Raw genomic sequence first — 23,294 nt, forward strand, 5'->3', positions numbered from 1 at the left:
TGTGCCAAATGTCTCCTTCGAGAAGCAACTATAACACGCTCCTTTGCCTCTTGCATAAAACTACATAAATTTTGGAAAGGAATCTTTGAAATTTTCTCAAAATCATTATAAACAAAACTGGACCCCCCATACGAAACTGATTATTTTCGGAACAGCTCTGAGCTTTCAATAACGTTTCCTTAATTATGGCCTGATTATGGCGAAAAAACGTATACTTAAATTTTGGAAAAATACATCTCCCCCAACTCTTAAAATGTGGATTACAAACATGTCTGAGACGCTACATCTTGAAGATATGAGACTTGTCTTAGCAGGAAAATCAGAGCAATTTTCAAAGATATGGATTCCTTTCATTGATTCATTACAAGGATAGTATGGTGCAACACAACTTCGGAATTAAACCGATTTACGGACTGGGTGAGAAATGAAGCAGGTATATCAATACTCTTTGTTTTTTTCTCGTTTTTGTCTTTTAATTTTTTTAAAGTTTTCACTTAGCCACTCTTTGACTACACCCATTTGGTAGTTTAGGGGTTCTATTCTTACACATTCACTTTCTCTTTCACTTTCTTTCTTTCTTGCTCTTTCTCTCTTTTTCTATTTCATCTTTGCTAAAATTAAAATGGAAGCTGTACAATAAATGTACTATGTCATATGCCGCGGTTTATACTTTTGTACACTGCTTCTAATAAAAATATATTGAAAAAAAAAAAATATATATATATATTAGCAGAGAACCAGTTTATAGTTAAATAGTTATATTTGATTATTTTAATATACATAATCGCCAAATAACTTGATCTTCGTGCCTGGTTGTGGTACTCAAATATTTTACATTTATTTTCAGGGCTCCCTTTGGGCAGAATGTTTTGGTAAAGATATGATGTTGTTTGCTAAAGAAAATCTGGTTACAGCAATATTGATATGTCCTTTAGGAAACTTGGTTTTTAAAATTAATGTATTTTGTTATCCAAGTAATTATATCGACATGAAAATAAGATATCCCGTGTGAATTATATTGGCAGTCAAAGATGACTCAGTAAAACTTCTTTCCAGGTTGAATTTGTTAAAAAATTCTGTAAAATTATAATCGGAAAGGAGTTTCCATTTTAATATGATAGAAAATCTACTTTTTGAGTTGGAAGTATTAAATTATGTTTAAAATCTAGTTCCTTGGAGGAAAATGGAAGGCATATATAACGTGATGGATCCTTGCTGTGGTGCAAGTACTGTTGGTGGCGCAGGGTTTTGTCCTCAGTAAAAAGCTCCTCCTCAGTATGAAGTGAAAGACTGTCAAACTGCCGATTTATGTCTTATTGATGAATATTAGCGAAATATGAAATAAAACCTTTTTTCTTTTTAAACAGAATTTTGCGCTTTCACTTTTTCTTGTAGTCAAGTTTAGACAAATCCCAGATGTTTATCATATTGTTTGCAGTGTACTCTGTATACATATTCTGTCGTGCTGCAGCAAGTAAGAATTTCATTGTTCTATCTGGGACATATGAAAATAATACACTCTTGACTCTTGAATGGTTACAATTTGGAAGGAAGCCATTTGGCCTAGCAAGTCATTGCTCATTTCAGTATTTGCTCATTTTAAAGGGAAATCGAACTAGTCCTACTCCCCATCCTATCAGTGTAGAATACTTATCCAGTTCCCTTTTAAACTATGATTAAATCTGCCTCTGCTGTTACCCCCAGACACTCACAATGTAGGCCACTCATATTGTAAAATAATGTTTCCTCTCTTTACTCTTGGAACTTTTGCCAATCATCTTTATTTGGTTCTTGAACCTTCTGACAATGAGAACACTATGTTACCGAGCCTTGATCCTCCTCGGTCTTTGCAAACTTATTTTGTTCCAAGAAGAACAATGTGAAATTTTACAATCTATCCACATAAGTAAAGAATCCGCTCTTTGAAATCATTTTGGTAAATCCTTTCTGCACCCTCATTAAAGATTTCATATTTTTCCGAAGGTGCAATGTTCAGAACTGGAAACAATACCCTAAATTGTGGCTGCACCAATTTTTATAACAGGATGACCAAAACTGAACACAGTATTCCAAATGTGATCTTACAACTGTAAAGTAACACAGTAACTTCTGCACTCACTGCCCTTGCTGATGAAGGCGAGCGCACCAAAAGTTTTCTTTATCGCTGTCTACTTGAGTCACCACTTTCAAGGAACTGCATACTTGTACTCCCAGGTTCCTCTGTTCTCCGACATTCCCCAGTACCCTACCATTTAAAGTGAAAGTCCTATCCAACAACCTTGCTCTTGTATGCTGTGACTCTACTTATAAAGACTGGAATCCCAGCTGCATTTTAATCACTTTTTTAACCTGCCCTGCCATATTCAATATTGCCCCATGTTTTTCTATTCTTACCCTTTTTGGAATTGTGTCCTCAGTTTACATTGTGTCTTTTATTCATTGTGTACTTATTTAGTGCCCTCAGTATGAGTAGACTTCCTTTTTGGTTGCTGATCAGCCCAATGTCAACTTGCACCCCTTTTTCTGTTCACAGGCATACAGAAGGTTTTAAGATTCCGAATGTTTGCTGCCAGTCTTCCCTCAGGCTCTTTTCCAGCATTCCATTTTGTCTAGATAGTTTCCAAACTTTCTGTAATCAACCTGGTTCTCTCATATGTTAATAATTAGGTAGCTGTCTAATCTTTTTACATACTATTTTACTTTCTGCCTTAGCCATCTGTGGAACTCTGACTTTGACTCCCTACCCTTCTCTCCTGTAAGAATATAATTAGCACTACCGCTGAATGTTAATACTTACACAATTATTCAACCTATATATAAATAAGAAGCTGTTTTTTTTTTACAAACGGGCAGAATTAAATGCCGCAAGACATTTTCCAAATTAGAATTTTTTTTTTTTTTTGCTACCATTTTAGTTGTATGATTTTTATAAATCCTAACTACTCTCATTTTCTTTACTGTTCTTAATCAATGTATTTTTTCTTTTCAGCACAAATAAGTGTTTTTGTAATGAATTTTTATAGAATTGATTGTCATAGATCTTTTTGCACTTCATGAAAAGACTTTGTGAAATTTCATATTTGCTTAAACAACCCCATAACTATTCCCCACACCTGAAGATTGACCCAATAACAGCTTCCAAGTCCTGTTGTGAAATGTGTTGCACCCACAACACTTAACTGCACAGTCTTCCATTGACACATAGTATTTAGGAGTAATAGTATTAGGATGGTATGAATTAGTCTGGTATTGATTTTAAACCTTTGTAACCATCAAGCCAGTGGTAAACTGCAGTTTGAAAAAATATTTGCTGACAATGCTTTAGCTTTAGCCAGCCAGGTTGGAAGTAATGTGCCAGTTCCCTTGTCAAATAACCGATGTTACAAGGACTACGTGATTGTTTCGCCAAGAACACTCCTACCCGATTTCCATAGAGACTGCACTCTAAGCAACTCCTTGGTTCACTCATACCTTCCCACCTAAACAATCCCCTCCTCCCTCCTTCCAGGGACTCCCACAGCACTTCCAGGTGAGACACATGCACCTCTTCTAACCTCACCTACTGCACTTAGTGATCCCGATGTGGCCTCCTTCACATTGGCAAGCCCAAGGCCTGCCAGATCCCAGATGCTAACCATTTTAATTCCCCTTCCCATTCCTATGCTGTCATTCCTGTCCTGGGCTTCCTCCATTGAGTGAACTGGAGGAACAGTGCCTCATATTCCGCTTGGGTCGCATACAACACGACAGTAGGGACATTAAATTCTTCAATTATAGGTAACAAAAATGTACAAACTCCCCCCTTTTCCCCCTCTCTTCCAAGTGCCCCACCGGAACCCCCACCCCATCCTCTTCCACTTATATTCCTTACTCTGGCTTCACACATCACATCTCTTCTATCCTTATCTCCTTATTTCCAACTTTATCTTTTCATCTGTGGCATTTGTCCAACCATCTGCCTGACTGTATTAGTTGCCAAGCTTTGTCACGCCCCCATCACCTCCCCCCCATCTACCATCAGTCTGAAGAAGGGTCCCAAGCGTCGCCCATCCATGTTTGCTTATTGCCTATCCTGACCCAGTGAGTTACTCCAGCCCTTTGTCTTTTTATGTGACAACATTGGGTACGTGACTGAGAGTAATTTAATGCACATACTTTAAGTCGAATTATTCTTGAATCACAATATTTTTTGTATGTTTATCCTATCCATATGGGAAAATGTATTATCATTTCTGATCAAACACCATTGTGTTTCTTCCGTGCTTTAAATAGACTGTTTATTGCTTATTATGGAGCACAAGAGAGTATAGATGCTGAAATAGCCATATAGAAAAAAAGTGAGATGGACATAGAGAGTCTTACAGCACGGATAAAGGCCTTTCAATCAAACATGTCCCTGTTGACCACAATGCCCATATAAGCAAGTCCCAATTGCCTATGTTTGACCCAAATCCCTCTAAACCTTGTTTGACCATGAATCTGTCCAGATGTCTTTTAAATGGTGTTATTGTACCTGCCCCAACAAATTACTCTGGCAGCTCATCCAGAAACGCATGTGTGGAAAATATTGCCCTTTTGATTCATATGATATCTTTCTCTTCTCACCTTAAACTTATGTCCTCTAGTTGTGTTCCTACTCTCGAAAAAAAAAAAGGCTCTCTTTCTGGTCATCATGATATTATACACTACTCTCAGATCACCCCTCAGTCTCCTATAGTCAGAGGAATAATATCCTAGCATGTCCCACCTCTCCCTAGAACTCAGTTCCTGGAGTCCTGGCAAGATCCTGGTAAATCTTTTCTTTACTCTTTCCAGCAGAATGGCATCTTTCCTGTAGCTGGGTGACCAAAACTGAACACAATACTTCCAAGTGTGGCTTCATCAATGTCTTGTACAGCTGCAATTTAATCTCCCAGTTTCTGTACTCAGCGCCCTTAATGATGGCGACCAGTGTACCAAAGGCTTCTTCGCTACCCTGTCCACTTGTGATGCTAATTTCAGGGAATTTGGAGCAAAAAACAAACTGCAGGAGGAACTCAGCAGGTCAAGCTGTGTCTGTAGAGGGAAATGAACAGTTGATTTTTCAGGCTGAGCCCCTTCTTATTAGATTCCATAATCTGCAGTCCTGTGTTCTCTTCACTACTGCATCCCAGCCTCTTGCCACTGCCCTACCTCGCCTGACTTTGTCTGCCAGCCAACCCCTCCTCACCTGCTTTGTATTATCAAACATGTGATAATATGTTTCACCTTTCACTTTCCAGTTCTTGCCCCACATCTTCCCTTCATCTTTTTATACTGTGATTAAAGTTTCAGCCTCGGCCCAACTTGCCCACACCGTCCAACATGTCCCAGTTATACTGGTCCCACCTGCCTGCGTTTGGTCTATACCCGTCTAAACCTGTCCTATCCATGTACCTGTCTTAACTGCTTCATAAATGTTGGGATAGTCCCTGCCTCAACTACCTCCTCTGGCAGTTTGTTCCAAACACCCACCAAACTTTGTGTGGAAAAAGTTACCTCTTGGATTCCTATTAAGTCTTTTCCCCTTCACCTTAAACCTATGTCCTCTGGTCCTCGATTCACCTACACTGAGCAAGAGACTCTGTGCATCTACCCATTCTATTCCTCTCATGATTTTATTCATCAATAAAATCACCCCTCATCCTCCTGTGCTTCAAGGAATAGAGTCCCTGCCTACTCAACCTTTCCCTATACCTCAGACCCTCTATCCCCGGCAACATCCTTGTAAATCTTTCCAGCTTGACAACATCTTTCTTATAACATGGTGGCCATAAATGAACACAATACTATAAATGTGGCTTCACCAATGTCTTGTACAACTGCACCATGACCTCCCAACTTCAATACTCAATAGTTTGATTGATGAAGGCCAATGTGCCAAACGCCTTTTTGACCACCTTATCTACCTGCGACTCCACCTTCAAGGAACTATGCGCCTGCACTCCTAGATCCCTCTGCTCTACAACACTCCCCAGAACCGTACCATCACTGTGTAGGTCCTGTCCATGTTAGATTTCCCAAAATGCAACACGTCACATTTCCCTCTATTAAATTCCATCAACCATTCCTCAGCCCACCTGGCCAATTGATCAAGATCCGGCTGCAATTTTTCACAACCGTCTTCACTATCTGCGCAACCACCCACTTTTGCATCATCTGCAAACTTGCTAATCTTGCCGTGTATGTTCTCATCCAAATTATCCAGAATGATGCCTGGATGTGGAGGTATTAGCTACTGGGAGAGGCTGGACAGACTTGGATTGTTCTCTTTGAAATGTCAGAGATTGCGGGGAAACCTACCAGAAGTATGTAAAATTATGAGAAGAATAGATAGGATAGGCAGTCAAATCCTTTTATCCAAGATGGAAATATCATATACTAGAAGGGAGAGGGGCAAATTTTAAGTAGATGTGCGGGACATGTTTATTGCCGAGAAGATGGGTGAGTGCTTGGAACACCATGCAGGGGGTGTCATTGAGGCAGATATGATAGTAGCATTTAAGAGACTTTTGGATAGGCATTTGGATTTGCATGGAATGGAGGAATATGTGTCTTTGTACACTACTGTACACAAAAATGTGACAAAGGGGGTCAAATTTCAAATCCCTTCAAAAAAAGTGACAAGCACTTTATTGGGTTCATGCCTAACATAGTATCAATAAAAAAATATAAGAAAATATAACATATTGATGGCAAGTTTCCGAAAATGGCATCAGAATACACAAATACATTTTGTATAACGGTTGTCGCGTGGTGTCCACCAGTGACCTGGTTGGCACAGTAAGTGCATGTATTTCATATTCCTTTCTATGTTTATGAATACCACATGGAACAATAAAATTGCAAACACCGTTTCCACTTCATTCACCTGATCATGTAGTAGAATACTGCATTCATCTGAGTGGACACCGCAACGCGCGTTACACATCATACACACAAACGTACGTTACAGTGGACACTAAAAGGTTTGGTGTCCCAGAAAATGAACGTTACATTATTAGCGAGAACCAAGCATTTTCACCAATGTGATCTAAACGGTACATTATCTTATGGATTTGATCTATCGATGGCCGATGATTCATCAGATCGTTTGATTTGGGCTGATTTTTTTGTAAGTAAAATGTCTCCGTAACGGTCGTTGCAGAGCTTCCCGAAGTTGACAAGAAGGAATTAAGTTAGCGACTTGGTCCGTACGAAAGATAAACAAGAGACAGTGTGTTGCCAAATTAAAGATTGGCTCAGTTTCTTAGTTTTGATGACCAATTTCTGTCCAAAATTTTTTTTAAATTGGTTTTGAAAAGTCGGAAAATATATCGTAAACGGTCGTTGCATTTTTGACACCACGATGTTTTCGATATATTAAATTGGAAAATAAGAAAAAAGAATTAACTCGCCCAAAAATCGCTACTACTATAGGATACCTCGTTGTGCTTTTGAAAAGCATTAGAGGTTTGGACCCTCCATGATTTAACTTACGGATGTACCGATCCCGATAAACGGTCGTGACAATGGACACCAAGCACAACGACCGTTATGGGATCTTTACTGTACTGTATTATCTTTATGTTACTGTATTTTTCTCCTGGTATTGATGAAGATATTTCCCTAGATCATTATCAAAATGTATATGTATGAGGGGCCATATGAAGTATATTTATGAATTAAATATTCATGACTAAATGTGGCAGCGTTTTTAATGTCACATTTTTGGTGTCCAAATTGGTGGTAAAACGATGAAGATTTGTCTGTTATGAAAAAGTTTTTGATATTTTGGTCTTGAAGTTGTCTAAGTTATTAATGTTATTTATAAGGTTTACATGATGAGTAGATTTTTGTAAAGAACAGTGTATTGGTGTAAAAAACTGAGTAATAATCGTGTTCCTCAAAATCTCTCCAGTATTTAAAAAAACACATATGGATTCTGTGCTGGCAGATAAGTTTGGTTGGCATCATGGTCTGCACAAACATTACGAGCTGAAGGGTTTGTTTTGGTGCTATACTGTTCTATGTTCTAGTTCCTTGTTGTCCTTGATGAAAACGTAAGACTACAGATGCTGGAATCTAGAGCAACAAACGAGGTGCTAGGTGAACTCAGCAGTCCAGGCAGCATCAGTGAAGGGAAAAGGACAGGCAACATTTTGGATTGTGACACTTCCAACTGATGGAGTAGAGGGGAAAAACTGAGAGAGATGGGAGGAAGGAGTGAGGCAAGAGTCGGCAAGTGATTCAGATGAATTCAGGTGAATTCAGCTGTGGAGTGATGATTGGCAGACAGGTGAGATTTGGAGTATTGCGTTCAGTTTTGTTCACCGGAGGGAGGTATAGGGACAGGTGATGCATCTCCTTGCAGGGGAAGTTATGTGGTGAAGTGAGGGATGGGTGGGGAGGGCTGAGCAAAAATAGTTGCTGAAAGAGAGGTCTCTGCGGAAAGGGCTTGCGACAGCCCTTGCAGGTAAAACAAAGGTTTACCTGCACCTCCTCCAACCTCGACTATTGCATTTGGTGCTCTCGAAATGGCCTCCTCCATCAACAAGACCAAGTGGAGACTAGTCAACCATTTAGCTGAACGCTTACGCTCCATCTACCAGGGCTCACTGCTAGCCATTTTAATTTATTTTCCATTCCCATGTCAACCTCATCCACCACATCCTACACAGCCAAAGTCAAGGCACGTTGCAAACTGGAAGAACAGCACCTCATATTTGACTTGGGAAGTTTACAGCCCCCCACTTCTCATCTACCCAGCTTCCCCCTCACCCCCCCCCCCCCCCACCCTTTTTTCCACTCCCCATATTCCTGTCACCCAGTTCTTTTCCCCTCCCCCATCAGCTCATCTCCTACCCAACCCTCCCAACATTTTTTTTTAATCCCCTCCCCCCCCCCCATCACGCCTTGCTCTCTTCTATGCACTTCTGGTTCTAAATGTCATTAATCATCTGAATTTGCTCCTTATCGTAATTTACCGAAGACTTGCCAGTTCTTGCCCCTTTCGCAACCTTCTCTCTAATCCATCAGTCTGAAAAAAGGTCCCAACCCAAAACATTGTCCTTTTTTTTCTCCACGGATGCTGCCTGGCCTGCTAAGTTCCACCAGCACTTTTTTTTTGTTTGTTCTCATGAATTCAAGGAATTTACGTAACTAAGTTGGTACTTTTGTTATTTCAAGGTTGAATCTCCCTAAATGAGTGCAAGTAGACACAACTATAATTGGTGATTTGAATTTGCTACTTTATAGATTGCACTAAAAGAAAAATGTTTTGTATGTACCTATTGCTTATTGGCAAAATAGGAACTTCATTCAAAGCACAGAAATATGTGTGTTACAATGTGTGTGCACTTGGTATATTTATATCTTATATTACAGACGGAAAACAACGATGGAGCAAATCCAAGTATCAGAAAATCCCTCTTTCCTCTTTTTAGTGCAAAGAGCCATTTAAAAAATATCTGTTCCTCAAGACAACCTCCTGTAGTCAATCTTCCCATGGTATTCATTTTAAAATACTGTATTCCTAACAAGCTATAATACCTCAGCGCATAACAGCTAGAGCATGCACATATTTGAAATGGATTTAAGCTTGGGTATTCCTCTGTATTCTCATAAATAACACGGGGAATGCAGATAGGAAATTAATTTTTGTGAATAACTGGATACTTTCAATTTTTCGGTGAAAATGAGCTTTTTGTTTTTGCTGCCATTGAACTAATAGCATGTTCAAGAATCAAAGTTTCAAATTTGGGAAGCAGTAACAAAAACACAACTGCATGTAATTGGGAAATGCTGAATTATATACATGTCTTGGCTATGGTGCTTCTTAGAGAAAAACAATCTGACATTTTTCAAGTCGATTAGTTTCTGACCACTTCACAAATATACCAAAAAATTTAATTTGAAACTAGACCACATAGAACGTTGTGCTTTTAACCATGTTCATATTATTGTAGCCTAATGGTTTAGATAGAAATAATGCTTGTTTGCACAAGATAGCAGACATGTTGCTACTAATCTGTCCCTTGTATAAAAGTTCATTCATAGCAAAAACATAGATTTTCTTGAAATATTTGTAGTAGAATACAGATTTTGATAAGTGAATGTTCTGCACAATTGGAAAAAATTTCCAAAGCAATAACACACGACCCATATTTGCTGCCATTGCACCGTAGAGCTGTCATCAATTTTTGAAATCTGCATTTGTGGGCAAATGCATAATTCCAGATAACGGCTCTCAGTAATCCCATGCGTTTCCAAAGCTTGTAGTTTTGAAGCTTACAGATGAACCTTTCTCCAAATTATTTTTTGAAATGAACTCTATGGAAATCATGCTTTTTGTAAAATATCTTTAAAATGGTCCTTGTTGAATGATTAAAATTAGACTTTTTAGAGACCTCTCTAAAACAATAATTATTACTGAATATTTTGTTCCAAAATATTAATTGTTAACTGAATATTTTGTTCCAAAATATTAATTGTTAACTGAATTCCCCAAAGAATACTTCAAAATTCAATACTTTTTAAAATTATTGATTTATGATGGATTTTACTATAATTCCACACATGTCCCAATCTTTATTTTGTGCTCTGCAAATTAATTCAAACTATCGATTAAAGATTAAATAATTCTTCAGTGTTGCTCATCCTGTTTTTACCTGAGTCCAAAGATCCCCTGTAACTTGTACCACAATGAACATAAAATTAGGAAAGGAGAAATCCATGCCACAATTGACATGCTATTGTCAAGATTAGCACTTTTGTAAATGAGCTTCTTCAAAAGTTATTAAATTTACCCCAAATCTTTATTTGCTGATCTGTATCTAATACAGTTATTGGTATTGAAGCACAAGTCTTACTCATGTAATCTGAGTTTTAGAACAGGGTAACTACTTAGTAATCTATTTGGTTCTGAAATATCTTTTGAGAAAAGGGTCAGATTTTCTGATCACTCATCCATAACAAAAATATTTAATTCTATATTACCTTGGAAGAACAAAGTATTGCAAGAACTGAGTTAAGTCTCTTTTTGAAATTAGCAGTTTAGATTATGCGATTATAGAAAACAATAAATCTTACAAATAACTCCTCTGATAGGCACCATAGAGGAACATTTTTTGGACAAAGCTATGTAATCTTTCATTCAGTCTAATTTTGACATTCCATCTTGACTTCCGGCTACATACATATTTGCTACATTACCAAAATCCTATTCACTCTGTTTCCAGGCTGTGATCGAGCTAAACTTTAAAGAATGCATGTCATTAGCAAAGTTGAAAGCCAAGAACATGTTCTTATTATGTGCAAAGTTCCTGTGGTAATGCAAGCTCTTTGTTCTTAGATGCCTAGCAGTGATGGCCATGATCGGCAGGCATTACAGAAAGCTCTACAGTCTTGTCAAAACAGAGGCAAGGATTGGTCCATGGACAAAATGGTGGATGATCAGTCTCAGGTATTTTTCTCAGGAGTCTTGGACTGTTTCACAGCCAGTTAAATAATTTTGATGTGCAATCACTATTGTTCAGTGAGGTAATTTGAACCTAATGGAATTAGCTTTTGCCGTAAATTCCAATGCAAATAATTGTTCTCTTCCTAAAAAGTAGTTTTGTGCTAATGTTACTTATTCCTTTCTTAGACTTTTACTTTGCATTGTATTTGGCTTGCTTTCGTATCTGTATTGTGGGTTCTAAAATGACTGCAATGGTCATTGTAGAACTCCACATTTAGAGCAAGAGGTACCTGACAGGATGGGGGAGTGAAATAAAAAGGAGCTGCAGATGCTGGTTTATACCAGAGATAGACGCAAAATGCTGGAGAATGCGTTTCTGGTCAGAATCCTGCTTTGAGGAAGGGTCCCAACTTAAAATGTCGAATGTCCATTTTCTCCAGAGATGCTGCCTGTCCTGTTGAGTTACTCCAGCATTTTGTGTCTATCTTCGGGTGAGTGAATGGGTAGTTTGAGAAGATGTGGTTCTTGTGCATTTAAACTGGGATTATGTCTACTCCCAATGAATGGACTCAAGGCTTTCAATACTATTTCAAATTATTTTTCTCGACTTTGGATCAGGAATCTGTGGGGATGGTGCATCTTTTCAAGGTGGCTTTGAAAATATTTTTGAATCTTCTGTTCATTGGATATTCGCCTCATATGACAGTTCTTGGAGTAGAATGCCTGTTTCAGAAATCTGCTGTCAGCATGTGAACTGACTGAGTGTAATTATTGCCTCAGTGATGGACTGTTTGGTTGTCTCTTAACTATGCCACATTGCAGCTACTTTGTAGGCCATGATTTTATGCTTGGTGGAAAAAATGTTGGGTTAGTTATTCATCAACGTGTTTTTTTAATCTTCAACAGAAACACCCCTTGAAATCTCTGCGAAAGTTCTTGCAGCTCCCAACTTCATTAAGTCACTCTACTTCCTCAGACGTGCGATTTCAAGCTTTGCCAAGTCAGCCAGCCAAATCGACTCGCAGTGAGGGTCGCCACCGTGCAACAGGACAGACTCATAACAGCACTATAAGACAAGATTCCCAGGCAAAAACTAGGCCAAATTTCCAACTACCTGGCCAAATGGAGCCAATTTGGCATGTGATACCAAGTGGCAGGACTGGTATTGATGGAGCTATTAACTCTGACCAGATAATCTCCAAGACAAGTCAGAATGGTCATTCTATACATATAACTAGAACAGCACGTCCCAGAATGCCAAATCTCAATGATTTAAAAGAAACAGCACTGTAGTTCTTGTTCCAAAAAAAAGGTGCATAGTATTATTTTAGATGAATAATCTGTAATAAAGTAAAAATACTCCCAACCAATGTACCAGTGATGAGCAGAATTATTTTAAATTGAAGTTTTTCAAGAAACTACTAATCAGCTGTGTAAAAATGATGTGTATATAATGATTTCTAACAATGCTCATAATTCATATGGTGTTGCAATTATTGGGTATCAGTTAAACAATTTGTAGTTATAGCAAATATATTTGTATATTATTGGGGAGAAATTATTGGAGAATATCTTGGGATCCATGTTTTCACAAGAGCACAATATTACAATGTACTAATGTACAGTTTATTCACAAGCTGCTGATGTTTCCTGGCATTTGGTACTTATTCTTCCTCATAACAATCATTACTTGCATTATATTTCAGCATATGGATAGTGGCATTTCAGCAAATATACTAGTAATTATATTTGGTGTGCGCAATTAGCAGCTTGTCAAAGTTTGATAAAAGGATTTTATTTTTGGTATGTAATTTAAAATCTATACAAAGTACTTTATGAAAATTATATATAGAATTAACTCAAATTACATTGTTCCAAATTGCAGTTTCATAAACTGAAAATGCAAAACTAACACCATTTCAACCAATGATGTGTTACAGATGATTGAGCCTATTATTTTGCAGATCATGCAACTGAGATGATATTTTCATTCATTTAGATTACAGTTAAAAAGCTTCAATCCATTTGGCTTGAACCAGGTGAATAAAACTCTTCTGGATGAAGGTTTTAATTTTTACATTTTGTGCTTAACAGTGAACTACATATATATTGTATATAAAATTTTAAAAATCATGCATAAGTTGCAATGATTATCTAAATTGCAAGAATACAGCTGGAATCAATTTCACCACATACCTATCTCTAGATTTGGGGTCATGGATGAAAAAAAAATGTTACAGTGAAAAGATTGCAACTTTTTAAAAGAAATTTTGACTTCTGTTCTTTCCCCACATAAGTTTGTAACGCTCATTTATCTTTACCACTTTGAATTTTGTTGTCTAGTTGACGATGGGAAGTGCGAAAACGTGCTTTGGCACTGCCCATCGTCAAATAATTGATTCTTGATTATGTAACAGTGCAGTAATATATATTTTGTTTCCTCATGTGGATGTAATTACATTATCATTGCATATTTTAGTTACTTGAGTGTCATTGTGTTCTGTTGATGACGGTCTTGGATAATTTTATTCGGTCATGTGCCAGTAACAAAATTACACAACGTTTCCAGTAGTACATTTCGCTTTGTTGATTATTACTGTGCTACCAAAAGGATAACATGTTAAGTGCTCATCTTCCCTCTATTCAGTATGGGCTTCTTTCATCTGAGGTTTTCTGTGGAGTTCATGGGAATATAATTTCTACAAACAGTTTCTTACTGCTTGGTAGTTTTTCAGTATCATGCTGATTCTGATCATTATGCTTTCTTACTGGTTGACCAATAAGTAACTTTTATGGTGGAGATGTGATGCTTCACCAGAGTATAAAAATGTCGAGTGAACTGTGGTGGAAATGGATGACAAGCCCAGCAGGCTTCAATCCACACTCGATAAAAGCTTGTGGCCGTACCTGGCATGAAACGTTTAGTATCAAAATTGTACATTTTCTAGTTTGTAATTGTCCTTTAAATTGATCATGCTAGAGATTATGTTCTCTTATGTGGGAACATCCAAGATATCCATGTTATTTTTCATGTTAAACATCTACATTTTTTTTGGTTCATGTTTTATCCAGTGTTTGCTGTTTTTCATTGTTGAACTCTTGTACAGTGATTCTATGGACAAAAAGTGTTTTGGTAAAAAGCGATGGGTAAATGGATCAACCAAAAACAAAATGCATGCTGGAAATTTGAAATTAAAGCAAAAAATGGTTGATATAAGCAATAGATCAGTTCTGATAATGGGTCATGAATGGCAAGTGTTAATATTCTTTTTCTTTTTAAGATCCTGCTTGATGAGCTAAATATTTTCAGTGTTTCCTGAAAATAAAATGTTGGTCTTGCACAATATTTCACATTGGCATCAGTTTTTCAAAAAGAGAAATAGCACCAGTCATCCAAAAATAGCAGTTCAGGAGGAAATTATCAAAGTTCTCTTCTGTAATTTTCACAAGATCATATTCTGATCTTAGGCAGAATTTAACAATTTACATTTCACATTTTTTCAGTTTAAAATATTCTGCTTGCCTTTAAATGTAAATATAAACACAGTCCAAGGTATATGTATAAAAAACTGCACAGGAACAAGCTTCTTGGCCCACAGTGTCTGCGATGATAATGCTGCCAGTTTAAACGAATCCCATCTGTCTCCTAATGGTACAGATCTTTCTATTCACTGTCTGCTCATGTGTCTGTCTTCATGCCTCATATAAGTTGCTATCATATCTGTTTCCACCATCTCCGCTGACAATGCATTCCAGGCACCTACCACTCTGTGTAGATAAAATAAAATTGCCTGGAAATCTCTTTTAAACTTTCCCCCTCTCACCTTAAACCTAATTTCCATAATATATGACGTTTCCTTGTAGTCAAGTCTCCAATCTAGGCAAGATCCTGGTGAACCTCTTCTGCACCGTCTCCAAAGCCTCCATGTCCTTACGATAGTGTGATGACCTGCACTGCATATAGTACTCCAAATCTTTATACAGCTGCAATGTGACTTGTCAACTTGAATACTCAATTCTCTGATTGATCAAGGCAAGCACTTATAGGGAGATATAAACATGCACTCTAAGATCCATTTCTGTACATCAATGCTCCTTTGGGTCCTGCTATTTCCAGTATAGTTTTCCCCATCAATTCACTTCCCAAAGTGCATCACCTCTTGTCCATTAAACTTCTTCTACCATTTCTCTGCCCAAATTTCCAACTGATCAACACCCTTTTGTATTCTTTGATAACCTTTCTTGCTATCCACAACTCCAACAACTTCCCATGTCATCTGCAGACTTATTTATCAGATCACACATTTTCATCCAAATAATTCATGTTGTACAAACAACAGACGTCCTACACTTATCCTTGCGGCACACCACTGGTCACAGAACACTAGCCAAAAAAAAATCTACCACTGTCGTGTCTTCTGTGACCAAACCAATTTTGTTCCAAATTACCCAACTCACTGTATACATAGGTAGACTCAAAATGCTGGAATAACTCAGCGGGACAGGCAGCATCTCTGGAGAGAAGGAATGGGTGACGTTTCAGATCGAGACCCTTCTACAGACTTCACTATATATTCCCATTTCTTCTTTTATTTCCTGAATTCACAAAATGCTGGAAACATGTCAAATTTCCACTGGTCCACGAGGTCAGTTAACTTGCAAACATTTTTTTTTAAGGGCACATTGCCCTTATGTAAAATGTCTATGCAGCTGAAAGATCAAGCATTTGCATTAATAGAAGTAGCACAAAAACAAAAGCTTTAATACAGTTGAGATACCTGTTGAACTAAAACCAATGTTTACAACTTGGGATCATGCATATGCACACTTGAGATCATAGATTTCATTGTTTAGTCATGATGAATAACAAGATGATCAAAAAGCATAATATAATTCCTGAACTCGTCCATTGGTAAGAAGTGATAATTCATCAATAAGCCTAAATAATTACCAAACTTTAAACAAATGAACAAATATGGATTCCTGTCAAAAGTAAACATTGTCAGAACCAATTGCATTACCATCCTTTTTTCAAGAAATTACTAATAGTGATATGCCATATTAATCACAGGCAATTGCGAATGAAACTTAATTTTGAACTTAATTTTGATCCTTATCTTGCAATTGGAACTTATCTCAGAATAAAGATTTTTTTTAAATATATATATTTTCAGCTACTTTTAAGTAGTTCAGGTTTAAAATATTTATATTTGTGTTCCAAAGCTTCAGTACAGCAAAACACAAAATTTGCAGCATCACAATTTGCCCAGATATTTTCTTCAAGAAACATGTTTAACTAATCGTTTCACACATGTACTGTTCCTTGAAAATAGTGCCTTGTTGGTTTACAGTTAAATTTGCACAACAGTGCGTGATTTCTTTCAACGGTATCTTGCCTTATTTTTATTTGAAAGATTTCCACAACTTCAGAATCAATACCTTTTCTAGGAAAGATTGATTTGTGATTGTTTTGTGTTTGCCATCAAATAATATGTGGCTTATCAATATTGCTACATATATTTATGTTCTTTTCTGCTCTGTAATGATTTTTACTTGATTTCTACATGAGTTGGAAAAATAGTCCAGGTTTTCATTGAGCTTAACTTTCACTATTTCTTCTGTGCACAGACCGTTAAAATTTAAGAATATATTTTATGTATTAAAAGGTAGGATTTACAGTACAGACATTGTAATTCAAACATTGAGTGGCTTCTGCCATTCCATTGGTGAAAGGTTCCTGTTCCTTGTGAACAAGTGTTTGTACTAATTCACATTTTAAAATATGCTTATTTTAATGTTCTAGAAACTATGAATTCTTCAATGTTGGTCTTTTCTAAATAGAACTTAGAAAAATCCAGCCCCTGGATAGGTGTTGCTGTATACAGTTTTTTACTGGTCCTTTTCAGTATTAACGAGATGAGTTACACAACCAAGATCTCAAACAGTTAAAATATACAATTGACATTTCCTTTGAAATAGATCGCTTTTATATTCTGCAGAATTTTAAGTTTAAAAAAAATTATTGTTGCTATCACATTACAATTTTTTTTACATCTGTTCACTTTTTCATATTAAATGTTATATGGAAAGGTCAGTTTTCAGAGCTAAAACTTAAAAAAAAGTTTTTGCACAAAACAACCAATATGCATAGATTTTTATGCTACATTTTTAAAACAGCTTTTATACAATAGTAATTGATGCAGCATTAACCCAGGGTCTAAATAATTCAGCAGAATATAAACCAGCAAGTATAATTAGTGTATATGTACATTTCTGTCTCTGAAAGAATGTGTTCCATGCATGCAGATCCAAGTACTTCTTACCAGATTTGTATGGGTGTACACAAGTGTATTATCTCTTAGACGTTAATAGTACACATGTATAGGGTTAGAAATTGCTACCAGGAGTATGATATTAATAGGGAAAATCAAATAATCATAAATTGCTATTTAATATTTTTTTGTTTAGATAATATCCAGATGTACAAAGAATATGAAAACAAAAGTTGCATTAAGGTGTATATGTAATTCTCTAAAGTGTTTAATGCCTATAGTCACTACTTAAATTATATTTTAGGCAGATTTTTTTTAAAGAAAAACTGCAAATGTTTTCAAGAATTCAGTTATCAGTGAACTCAAAAGTCCTGTATTTGGAATTCTGTATGGCGATGTGCATATATGTCACATAGTCGCATTCTTGTTTGTTTAAGCCGTTGCAGTTATTCCCTTTAAATAATTGGTGCAAGATATAAAGCATTTGTAAATTGTTTATATAACATTTATATGTTTGTATATTGAACCTTTATGGTGTGATTCCCATCTGTATGTACAACTATGTTGTAAAATTTAAATCATAATGTTGTCACTGAATATTGGCATGAAATTGGTTAATTTTTACTAAGCACAATGTATTTTTGAATGGAACTTGTAAAACACACCTTTATAAAAATGCAAATTTTTGCACTAAAATATCAAGCATTCCTGTTTTCAATACTGTATATATGTTTAATTTTAATCGTGGGAGTGTGATGTCTACAGATATACAATACAATACAATTTTTATTGTCATTTGAACCTCAAAAGAAGTTCAAATGAAAATTTGGTTTCTGCAGTCATACAACAAGAAAAGAACCAAGACACGCAGCCAACATAGTTTACACAAACATCCACCACAGTGAATCTCCTCACTGTGATGGAAGGCAAAGTCTTGTCTCTCCCCTGTGTTCCATTTCTTCTCCCGATGTTAAAGCCCCCGGCGGGCGATGGCAAGTCCCGCAGACGTTAAGGCCGCGCCGGGTGATGTAAGGCCCCGCTCCGAGTTTTAATGTTGGAGCCCCCGGCGGGCGATGGCAAGTCCCGCGCCGGGCGATGTAAGGCCCCGCTCCGGGTCTTATGTTGGAGCCCCCAGCGAGCGATGGCAAGTCCCGCGGCTGTTAAAGCCGTACTTGGCGATGCAAAGCCCCGCTCCAGGTCAACTCCAGGAGAAGTTGCCGTTGCGGGAGCTCCGAAAAGCGGTCTCCCACCAGGGGACCCGCGAGCTCCCGATGTCACTGTCCACCTGACCTGCGGCTGGAGCCTCCGAGCTCCGGAGTCGGGTCACAGCCGCGCCACTGCAGCTCTCGCTCCGAAGCCGGCCAGCCCCACGATGGTAAGTCCGCAGGCTCCGCGACTGGAGCCCCCAGGTCGTTCCGGTTGGAGGCCGCTCCACGGTGCTAGGCCCCAACGACAACGGAGACCCGACAGGGAAAAGGTCGGGTCACCCGTACAGGGAAGAGATTTAAAAGTTCCCCCCACCCCCCACATATGCTCAACTAAAAACAATATAAAAACCACAACAAAACTATACATTCTATGGGACAAAAAATTTAAAAAAGACAGACGGACTGCAGAGGCCGCTGCAACGTTGGTCGCGTTACGTACGTTGTTGTGTTACAAGAAAAATCTGCCTTCTCTTAGGGTATGTGATTTACATAGAATTGACATAAATACTTTAGTTTCCTTTTATCTTATAGTTATAATTATTCGGTAACTGAAAATTTAATTGATATTAACTTCCATTCTTTTTTCTGGTTGAATTGAAGTTTCTATGTTAATTTGTCTGGAAACCAATTCATATCAAAAATATATTGCTTATGCAATTTCATATGTGAATAAGCAACAAAATGCATTTAGAGGGGAAAGATGGCCTTTATAATTTAGGAGTGGTGCCAGAGTGAAAGCACATGGCAAAGGCGATTGTTGATTTGCATATTCCCCATATAATGCAAATTGATTTTCCATATTAAAGGCAGTAACTATTTAGTGATCAAGCGCAGATACATCTTTGAGGTCTATTCTCAACCGGTCCATCACGCTTTTCATATAAATGCTATACACTTGATCTACTCCAATGCATAATACACTACTGTTTTTTCTTGTTTTTTAATGTACAGTTCCAATCCCAACAAATTGATAAATCAAAGAACTTTTGTCCGAAGAAGGGTTCCGACCCAAAACCTTGCCTGTCTATTCCCTCCCTAAATGCAGCCAGATCTGCTGAGTTCCTCCAGCACTTCTTGCTTTGCTCAAATTCCAGCATCTGCAGTTTCCCCTGTGTCCCTCTTACCAGATCAACCCTGATTCACTGTCGACAATATAGCCTAATGGCACATTGAATAAAATCACAGAAATAATGTGATGTTACGTTGGTGTAATAAGAATCTTATTGGACCATTAATCTGACGACCTGCATGAGCAATACAATACAAAGGGTGAGTTAAAGATTAACCACGACAGTTTTAAAAATTGAATTCCATTGGGTTTTTTTAAGTGAAAATACTAGTTTGGGGGAAAAATGAAGAAGGCATCAGATTGTTGTGCATGACCAATATGTTTGTTAATACCAGTTCCATATTAACATATGTGATTCCACTATTTCTCAACGTTCCTCAACTATACTAAAAGATCAGGATTGGGCAATGTCACATTTAAAAATTATTCTTGGTCTGTAAATTGTCTTTAAAGAACCTCTAGCAGACATTGATTTTCTATACACATTAGATTATTTGTTGAATAGTGTATTTATTAAATTCAGTAAATTCTGATGTAAATTCTACATCGGAATACCACGAGCAGATCACGCAGACTGCAGAGAACAGTGCCGTAGACATTTCAGATGTGCACTAAAATCTGCTCTGTTGACTGAAAGTTTGAATTTTTAGAGAATGTAGAGGAAGATGTGGATGATGAGCATAAAGTTATAGAAAAAAATGTTAAATGTGTTTAAACAAATATTTTTTTTGTGACTTAAGCCATGAATTGAAAAAACTGTTCTTTAGGGAGAGGTGATGGAGCAAATGCCTTACCTAAAACAAAGATGGCTAAAATCACTTCCCCGGATGAAAGATACAGATAGACAGATGGGACGACAGATGGCACAATGGGCTAAGTGTTCGACTGGCAACCGGAAGGTAGCCGGTTCGAATCCCGCTTGGAGTGCATACTGTCATTGTGTCCTTGGGCAAGACACTTCACCCACCTTTGCCTGTGTGTGAATGTGTGTGAGTGATTGGTGGTGGTCGGAGGGGGCCGTAGGCGCAGATTGGCAGCCACGCTTCTGTCAGTCTGCCCCAGGGCAGCTGTGGCTACAGAAGTAGCTTACCACCACCGAGTGTGACTGAGGAGTGAATGAATAATGCGATGTAAAGCGCCTTGAGTATTAGAAAGGCGCTATATAAATCCCATCCATTATTATTATTATTATTATAGACAAAGCAGAGGTTGAAGTTCGGTTGGTAATATTTTTAGTCTCACCACCTGCCTGCAAAACATTTTGCCCAAACTGTCTTCCTCATTTTCAATAGTTTAATAACCAATAAATGATTCAAATGAAACTGAATATTTTTAAATGGCATACTATTTTAAACCTTAAATTATCCGAAAATGGTTTATTGGTTTATTAATATACTTTGGATTTCCCCAAAATGAAAAGATTAATATATTGGTTCATTAATATCATAAACTTTTTCCTAATGTACCAGTATATTAATCCTTTAATTCTTTGAAAGGCCAAAGTTATCCTGAAGGTTGAAAAGCCAAGGTACTTGATGGTGCGAATCTTCACGTTGTACATTAATGATTTGGATGAGGGGATTGAAGGCTTTGTGGCCAAGTTGGTGGATGATACGAAAATAGGTGGAGGGGCAGGAAGTGAGGAAACAGCAGGGACTTTGCGGAAGGACTTGGATAGGTTGGGAGAGTGGACAGAGATGTGGCAGATGGAATGAAAGTAAACATGCAGGTACAGCAGGCAGTGAAGAAAGCAAATGGCATGTTGACCTTCATAGCGAGAGGATTTGAGTATAGGATCAAGGAGATCCCACTGCAGTTGTACAGGGCCCTGGTGAGACTGCAGCTGGAGTACTGTTTGGAGTTTTGGTCTGCTAATTTGAGAAAGGACATTCTTGCTATTGAGGGAGTGCAGCGCAGGTTCACCAGATTGATTCTGGGATGGCGGGACTGACATGATGAAAGAATGGATCGACTGGGCTTATATTCACTGGAATTTAGAAGGATGAGAGGTGATCTTATAGAAACATATAAAATTATTAAGGGATTGAACAGGCTAGATGCAGGAAAAATGTGCCCTATATTGGGGGAGTCCAGAACCAGGGGTCACAGTTTAAGAATAAGGGATAGGCCATTTAGGACTGAGATGAGGAAAAACCTTTTTCACCCAGAGTTGTGAATCTGTGGAATTCTCTGCCACAGAAGGCAGTGGAGGCCAATTCACTGGATGTAGTCAAGAGAGAGCTGGATACAGCTCTTAGGGCTAACGGAATCAAGGGATATGGGGAGAAAGCAGGTACGGGGCACTGATTCTGGATGATCAGCCAAGATCATATTGAATGACGGTGCTGGTTCAAAGGGCCGAATGGCCTATTCCTGCACTTATTTTCTGTGTTTCTGTAGTGTAGCTAAGTGTGAGGCAATGCATTTTGGTAGTATCTAAAGGCGTAGATTATTTTCTAAATGGGGAGTGAATCCAGAAATTGGAGTGGCAATGGATTTAGGAGTGCTGGTGCAGGATTCCCAAAAAGTTAATCTTCAAGTCGAATCGGGAGTATAGAAAACAAATGCAATGCTAGCATTTATTTCGAGAAGGCGTGTAGGCCAAAACAGGGATGTAATGCTGAGGCTCTATAAGGCGCTGGTCAGGCTGCATTTGGAATATTGTGAGCAATTTTGGGCACCATATCTGAGGGAAATAAATAAATGATGTGTCTTCCATCTGAGGGCACCTATATCTGAGGGATGTGCTGGCTCTGGAGAGGGTCCAGAAGAGGTTTACAAGAATTATCCCAGGAATGAGTAAGTTAACAGTATGATGAGTGTTTGACGGCACTGGGCCTGTACTTGCTGGAGTTTAGAATGAGGAGTGACCTCACTGAAATGTACAGAATAGTGAAAGGCTTGGATAGAGTGGATATGGAGAGGATGTTTCCACTAGTGGGAGTCTAGGACAAGAGGTCGTGGCCTCAGAATTAAAGGATGTTATTTTAGGAAGGAGATGAGAAAGGTGAATCAAAGGATTTAGTCAAAGGGTGGTGAATCTGTGGAATTCTTTGCCACAGAAGGCTGTGGAGGCCAAATCAGTGGATATATTTAAGGCAGAGAGAGAGAGATTCTTGATTAGTACGGGTGTCAGAGGTTATGGTGAGATCGCAGGAGAATGGGGTTAGGAGGGAGAGATAGATCAGCCATGATTGAATGGTGGAGTAGCTTTGATGGACCAAATGGCATAATTCTGCTCCTATCACCCCTCAGCTTATGACTAGAATGAAATTAGTCTGTAGAAA

General features: G+C 38.0%; 1 protein-coding gene across 2 annotated transcripts in view; it reads left to right on the plus strand.

The window, feature by feature from the left end:
* Positions 1-18,428, plus strand: part of cdkl5 (cyclin dependent kinase like 5) — a 109,388-nt gene extending 90,960 nt beyond the window's left edge. Inside the window, exons 17-19 of one of the 2 annotated variants that reach the window (XM_033032759.1) lie at positions 9,385-9,507; positions 11,351-11,461; positions 12,365-18,428. In XM_033032759.1, the coding sequence (XP_032888650.1) occupies positions 9,385-9,507; positions 11,351-11,461; positions 12,365-12,751 (621 nt within the window). In that variant the 3' untranslated portion in view covers positions 12,752-18,428. The remainder of the gene's footprint in view (positions 1-9,384; positions 9,508-11,350; positions 11,462-12,364) is intronic. The other variant, XM_033032760.1, reaches the window with a different exon arrangement.
* Positions 18,429-23,294: the final 4,866 nt, after the last annotated feature.

This window comes from Amblyraja radiata, chromosome 14 (assembly GCF_010909765.2).
Source record: "Amblyraja radiata isolate CabotCenter1 chromosome 14, sAmbRad1.1.pri, whole genome shotgun sequence".
In the NCBI taxonomy this organism is placed as follows: Eukaryota; Metazoa; Chordata; class Chondrichthyes; order Rajiformes; family Rajidae; genus Amblyraja; species Amblyraja radiata.